Here is a 7,486-nt window from a genome sequence, read left to right as displayed (position 1 = left end):
CACCATGTAGCCAATGGTGACTTTAAAACAGAGTTTAATGGTTGTGATAGGAGAAAACTGAGGATGGATCAACATTGTAGTTACTCCACATTACTAACCGAAATGTCAGAATGACCTACTTTATCCTAACCAGTCAGGTTTCAAGACCGGTCATTCAACTGAGACTGCTCTTCTCTGTGTCATGGAGGCTCTCTGCACTGCTAAAGCTAACTCTCTCTCCTCTGCTCTTGTCCTTCTAGACCGGTCTGCTGCCTTTGATACTGTGGACCATCAGATCCTCCTCTCCACCCTCTCCGAGTTGGGCATCTCCGGCGCTGCTCACTGCAGGTTCATGCTCTACAACATTCGCAGAGTACGACCCTACCTTACACAGAAAGCGGCACAGGTCCTAATCCAGGCACTTGTCATCTCCCGTCTGGATTACTGCAACTCGCTGTTGGCTGGGCTCCCTGCCTGTGCCATTAAACCCCTACAACTCATCCAGAATGCCGCAGCCCGTCTGGTGTTCAACCTTCCCAAGTTCTCTCACGTCACCCCGCTCCTCTGGACACTCCACTGGCTTCCAGTTGAAGCTCGCATCTACTACCTACAAAACCATGGTGCTTGCCTACGGAGCTGTGAGGGGAACGGCACCTCCTTACCTTCAGGCTCTGATCAGACCCTACACCCAAACGAGGGCACTACGTTCATCCACCTCTGGCCTGCTAGCCCCCCTACCTCTACGGATGCACAGTTCCCGCTCAGCCCAGTCAAAGCTATTCGCTGCTCTGGCACCCCAATGGTGGAACAAACTCCCTCACGACGCCAGGACAGCGGAGTCACTGACCACCTTCCGGAGACACTTGAAACCCTACCTCTTTAAGGAATACCTGGAATAGTATAATAGTAATCCTTCTACCCCCCCTTTACTACCACTGTCTTTTGTGTAAACTAACACCTGACATTTCACCTGCTAGCACTGACTTGTTTAAAGAAATGTACTTGTTGTGATCGAGATGTAGTTGTCCCTGATTGCACTGACTTTGCTCACAGCTGCTTGTTTGAAGAAGTGTACTTACTGTGATCAAGATGTGGTTGTCCCACTGGCTATCCTAAATTGAATGCACCAATTTGTAAACCGCTCTGGATTAGAGCGTCTGCTAAATGACTTAAATGTAAATATGAAAAGAAGGAAACCTTTACAGAATAAAAATATTCCAAAACATGCAACAAACACACTGCTTACATACTTAATACTGCTACAAATGTGGCAAAGAAATTAACTTTTTGTCCTGAATAAAAGTGTTATGTTTGGGGCAAATCCAATACAACGCATCACGGAGTACCACTCTTCATGTTTTCAAGCATAGTGTTGGCTGCATTACATTTTACATTTTAATCATTTAGCAGACGCTCTTATCCAGAGCGACTTACATGAGCAATTAGGGTTAAGTGCCTTGCTCAAGGGCACATCGACAGATTTTTCACCTAGTCGGCTCGGGGATTAGAACCAGCGACCTTTCGGTTACTGGCACAACGCTCTTAACCACTAAGCTACCTGCCGCCCCATGTTATGGATATGCCTGTAACCTTTCAGCAGGACAATAACCTAAAACACAAGGCCAAATCGACACTGGAGTTGCTTACCAAGACGACAATGAATGTTCCAATCAGTTGACCTAAATCTACTTGAAAATCTATTAAGGCAAGACCTGAAAAAGTTTGTCTAGCAACGATCAACAACCAATTTGATAGATCTTGAAGAATTTTGAAAAGAATAAAATCCAGGTGTGTAAAGCTCTTAGAGACTTACCCAGAAAGACTCACAGCTTTAAATCGCTGCCAAAGGCGATTCTAACATGTATTGACTCAAGGGGTGTAAATACTTACGTAAATTAGATATTTCTGTATTTCATTTTCAATACATGTTTTTTCAAAAATCTAAAAACATATTTTTCACTTTTTCATTATGGGATATTATGTGCAGATGGGTGAGATTTTTTATTTATTTAATCAATTCTGATATCAGGCTATAACAAAATGTGGAATAAGTCAAGGGGTATGAATACTTTCTGAAGGCACTTCAGGTGTACAGGCTGAACAACACGTTATAAGTCCTTCACAGCAGGACAGGTACAGGCTAAACAACACGTTATAAGTCCTTCACAGCAGGACAGGTACAGGCTAAACAACACGTTATAAGTCCTTCACAGCAGGACAGGTAGAGGTACAGGCTAAACAACACGTTATAAGTCCTTCACAGCAGGACAGGTGGTGGAGGTACAGGCTAAACAACACGTTATAAGTCCTTCACAGCAGGACAGGTAGAGGTACAGGCTAAACAACACGTTATAAGTCCTTCACAGCAGGACAGGTACAGGCTAAACAACACGTTATAAGTCCTTCACAGCAGGACAGGTAGAGGTACAGGCTAAACAACACGTTATAAGTCCTTCACAGCAGGACAGGTAGAGGTACAGGCTGAACAACACGTTATAAGTCCTTCACAGCAGGACAGGTAGAGGTACAGGCTAAACAACACGTTATAAGTCCTTCACAGCAGGACAGGTAGAGGTACAGGCTAAACAACACGTTATAAGTCCTTCACAGCAGGACAGGTACAGGCTGAACAACACGTTATAAGTCCTTCACAGCAGGACAGGTAGAGGTACAGGCTAAACAACACGTTATAAGTCCTTCACAGCAGGACAGGTACAGGCTAAACAACACGTTATAAGTCCTTCACAGCAGGACAGGTACAGGCTGAACAACACGTTATAAGTCCTTCACAGCAGGACAGGTAGAGGTACAGGCTAAACAACACGTTATAAGTCCTTCACAGCAGGACAGGTACAGGCTAAACAACACGTTATAAGTCCTTCACAGCAGGACAGGTAGAGGTACAGGCTAAACAACACGTTATAAGTCCTTCACAGCAGGACAGGTACAGGCTAAACAACACGTTATAAGTCCTTCACAGCAGGACAGGTAGAGGTACAGGCTAAACAACACGTTATAAGTCCTTCACAGCAGGACAGGTAGAGGTACAGGCTAAACAACACGTTATAAGTCCTTCACAGCAGGACAGGTAGAGGTACGGGCTAAACAACACGTTATAAGTCCTTCACAGCAGGACAGGTGGAGGTACAGGCTAAACAACACGTTATAAGTCCTTCACAGCAGGACAGGTACAGGCTAAACAACACGTTATAAGTCCTTCACAGCAGGACAGGTAGAGGTACAGGCTAAACAACACGTTATAAGTCCTTCACAGCAGTAGAGGTACAGGCTAAACAACACGTTATAAGTCCTTCACAGCAGGACAGGTAGAGGTACAGGCTGAACAACACGTTATAAGTCCTTCACAGCAGGACAGGTAGAGGTACAGGCTAAACAACACGTTATAAGTCCTTCACAGCAGGACAGGTAGAGGTACAGGCTGAACAACACGTTATAAGTCCTTCACAGCAGGACAGGTAGAGGTACAGGCTAAACAACACGTTATAAGTCCTTCACAGCAGGACAGGTACAGGCTAAACAACACATTATAAGTCCTTCACAGCAGGACAGGTAGAGGTACAGGCTAAACAACATGTTATAAGTTCTTCACAGCAGGACAGGTACAGGCTAAACAACACGTTATAAGTCCTTCACAGCAGGACAGGTAGAGGTACAGGCTAAACAACACGTTATAAGTCCTTCACAGCAGGACAGGTAGAGGTACAGGCTAAACAACACGTTATAAGTCCTTCACAGCAGGACAGGTGGAGGTACAGGCTAAACAACACGTTATAAGTCCTTCACTGCAGGACAGGTAGAGGTACAGGCTAAACAACACGTTATAAGTCCTTCACAGCAGGACAGGTACAGGCTAAACAACACGTTATAAGTCCTTCACAGCAGGACAGGTAGAGGTACAGGCTAAACAACACGTTATAAGTCCTTCACTGCAGGACAGGTAGAGGTACAGGCTAAACAACACGTTATAAGTCCTTCACAGCAGGACAGGTACAGGCTAAACAACACGTTATAAGTCCTTCACAGCAGGACAGGTAGAGGTACAGGCTAAACAACACGTTATAAGTCCTTCACAGCAGGACAGGTAGAGGTACAGGCTAAACAACACGTTATAAGTCCTTCACAGCAGGACAGGTAGAGGTACAGGCTAAACAACACGTTATAAGTCCTTCACAGCAGGACAGGTAGAGGTACAGGCTAAACAACACGTTATAAGTCCTTCACAGCAGGACAGGTAGAGGTACAGGCTAAACAACACGTTATAAGTCCTTCACAGCAGGACAGGTAGAGGTACAGGCTAAACAACACGTTATAAGTCCTTCACAGCAGGACAGGTAGAGGTACAGGCTAAACAACACGTTATAAGTCCTTCACAGCAGGACAGGTAGAGGTACAGGCTAAACAACACGTTATAGACACATTATAACTGCCACAGGACCTCCAATACAGACATCCATTGAAATGTTATCATTACTCAGAGAAGAGACCAAGACATAGGAAACATGTATTATACACACACACATCATTTATTACAAATGATCACCATTATTACAAATCATGGCATGAACATTTCAAAAGTAAAATCCAAAATGTATTGTTGATCAGAAGAGGAAGTGTCTATCAGGTCAGGTTGTCCTCTGGTCCCAGATCTAAGATACATTATGTCCTGTTGTCCTCTGGTCCCAGGTCTAAGAGACATTATGTCCTGTTGTCCTCTGGTCCCAGATCTAAGAGGCAATATGTCCTGTTGTCCTCTGGTCCCAGGTCTAAGAGACATTATGTCCTGTTGTCCTCTGGTCCCAGGTCTAAGAGACAATATGTCCTGTTGTCCTCTGGTCCCAGGTCTAAGAGACAATATGTCCTGTTGATAAACAGAACTTACCGTTACCGAGATACCATACCAAGAGATAAACAGAACGTACCGTTACCGAGATACCATACCAAGAGATAAACAGAACTTACCGTTACCGAGATACCATACCAAGAGATAAACAGAACTTACCGTTACTGAGATACCATACCAAGAGATAAACAGAACTTACCGTTACCGAGACACCATACCAAGAGATACCATCTTACTGACACCGAGCCTCACCAAGTGTGGACATGGAAAATTGTTTTCATCTCTTTACCATTTTTTATGGAAAATGGAAAACCATATGGAAATTTGCTCTTTTTGTGAAAACGTTTATTTTTTAATGGTCTTTATTTTGTCAGCTTTTTTGTGGGGATGTTTTTTTTCCAGCTGGTTTTGTTTATTTCATCAATGCCATCACAGCTGCAGGATTCTCCAATGTTTTTTTTCTGTTTGTTTTTTTGCAGCTGATTGTTTTTGGGGGGGACCATTTCTAGTCTTTATTTTTTTTTTGACATTTCAAAAATAAATCCAAGGAAGAATCGAGAAGCAAAGCTGTCATACAAATCATTAAAATCCAGACATAAAATATTTACACAAGAAGCAACCTTAATATCACACAGTCAACACATCATTTAGTAACTTCGCCCTTCTGCGGTTCTCACTTTTAAACATTGCACAGCGTTCAACACAATGCTCTTATGGCATCATTTGATCTGATCGGTCAATGCCATTTTTCTAAAGTCATCTGGTATCAGATCATTTCTACCCAATAAGCAAAAATAAACTGTACCATCTTAAATGTTATCAAACTATTTGTACAAATGAAAAGCAGGAAGAAAAAAAAAAAACAGTATTTCCATGAACCTCCAACAGTACTTTGTCTAGTGATCTATTGAATCAGTACAACAGAATGAATTAGCTGTTTAGGTTCTAACCATAGTGAAATGCACCTAGAAGTTTCAAAAACAGACAGCCAATCAGAAACTGCAAAGCAATAAAAAGTTGCGTTAGCGTTTCGTCCAATCAGGGCCGTCTTCATCTGCGCCAGGGGCGGGGCTCGTTGTCATCATCCTCCTCATCGTCGTCCTGTAGCAACGCATCATCAATCAGCGACTCTTCCTGGAACTACAAAGGGACAAGACAGGGTGAGACAAACACTTTCATAATGAATGAAAAAAGGTAGAAAGATATTCCCTGGCTATCCAAACTCATTGATCTGGCCAAACGCTACGCCCACGGATGTTAGTTTCATTACATTTTAGTCATTTTAGCAGATGCTCTTATCCAGAGCGACTTACAGGAACAATTAGGGTTAAGTGCCTTGCTCAAGGGCACGCCGGCAGATTTTTCACCTAGTCGGCTCAGGGATTTGAACCAGCAAACGCTCTTAACCTCTACGCTACCTGCCGCCCTCTTCTCCTCAATGAGTCTGGATCTGAGTACCCTTCAACGAATGCCAACACATTCGGGACCGTCTGACCGTTCCAGAAACCGATGGGTTGGACCAGAGCCAGAACACACACGTTGGTAAAGCGATTTGACATGTTTTTATTGGCTTTGATACTCTGATCGGTTAGAGATGATCCAAATCGCTGATGACTTAGGTCTTGAACAACTTCTCCTGCGCGCCTCGTCACCACAAAAGGACTTGGACGACGGCAGTCTCAGACTAAAGTACGTAGTGAACGACAGAGCAGCAGAATCATTTAGTGAGGCATCAAGCTAATAGAGAAACAAACCACCTTACATTTCTGCCTCCCATTGTCTCATTTTTCATTGGATGAGTGTGGCCTTTGAGAAAGCCTTACCTGTGAATCGCTGTGCCCAACACACTCATTCTCCAAACACTTCTACAACCATTAGCATTAACATCCATTACTCCGTAACTGTCAAAACAACACCCCCCTTCACCTCGTCATGATCTGCCTCCTGCTCGTCAGGCTCCTGGGAGGTCAGGGAGACGGCAGGCTTGTGCCAGGACAGACGCAACTCGCTGCTGTTCAGACGAACACCGTGCACCGCCGCCTACGGGACGGAGGGAAAGGAAGGAGGGATGGAGAGAGAGAGAGAGAGGGAACACAGCAGACAAGTAGGAGAGGAGAGGAAGGGAGAGAAAGAGTGAGGAAGACGTGAGGACAAGGTAAAGGATGACTGGGTTCAATGGTGTATCACTGGGTTCAATGTCCAGTGGTGTATCACCGGGTTCAATGTCCAGCGGGGTATCACTGGGTTCAATGGTGTATCACTGGGTTCAATGTCCAGTGGTGTATCACTGGGTTCAATGGTGTATCACTGGGTTCAATGGTGTATCACTGGGTTCAATGTCCAGTGGTGTATCACTGGGTTCAATGGTGTATCACTGGGTTCAATGTCCAGTGGTGTATCACTGGGTTCAATGTCCAGCGGGGTATCACTGGGTTCAATGTCCAGTGGTGTATCACTGGGTTCAATGTCCAGTGGTGTATCACTGGGTTCAATGGTGTATCACTGGGTTCAATGTCCAGTGGTGTATCACTGGGTTCAATGTCCAGCGGGGTATCACTGGGTTCAATGGTGTATCACTGGGTTCAATGTCCAGTGGTGTATCACTGGGTTCAATGTCCAGTGGTGTATCACTGGGTTCAATGTCCA

At 44.4% G+C, this 7,486-nt stretch overlaps 1 protein-coding gene and 1 long non-coding RNA gene across 4 annotated transcripts in view; one reads left to right on the top strand and one right to left on the bottom strand.

Annotated features, from left to right (window-relative positions):
- Positions 1-2,047: 2,047 nt before the first annotated feature.
- Positions 2,048-4,397, top strand: LOC121564987. 3 transcript variants are annotated; one of them, XR_006658467.1, is made up of 3 exons: positions 2,048-2,735; positions 2,780-2,923; positions 2,968-4,397. It is a non-coding gene; the product is annotated as an uncharacterized LOC121564987 (long non-coding RNA). The 3 variants fall into 3 exon arrangements; XR_006658466.1 differs by having other exon boundaries at positions 2,780-3,361; positions 3,600-4,397; XR_006658465.1 differs by having other exon boundaries at positions 2,780-3,411; positions 3,462-4,397.
- Positions 4,398-4,504: 107 nt separating this feature from the next.
- Positions 4,505-7,486, bottom strand: part of rbm26 (RNA binding motif protein 26) — a gene marked incomplete at its 5' end in the record, with an annotated part of 55,213 nt that continues 52,231 nt past the window's right edge. The window contains 2 exons of the mRNA XM_045214409.1: positions 4,505-5,980; positions 6,767-6,880. Coding sequence (XP_045070344.1) covers positions 5,891-5,980; positions 6,767-6,880 — 204 coding nt within the window. The remainder of the gene's footprint in view (positions 5,981-6,766; positions 6,881-7,486) is intronic.

Source organism: Coregonus clupeaformis, unplaced genomic scaffold (assembly GCF_020615455.1).
Source record: "Coregonus clupeaformis isolate EN_2021a unplaced genomic scaffold, ASM2061545v1 scaf0251, whole genome shotgun sequence".
Classification (NCBI taxonomy): Eukaryota; Metazoa; Chordata; class Actinopteri; order Salmoniformes; family Salmonidae; genus Coregonus; species Coregonus clupeaformis.
The sequence above is the reverse complement of the archived record's forward strand: the minus strand, read 5'-3'. Positions and strand labels throughout refer to the sequence as shown.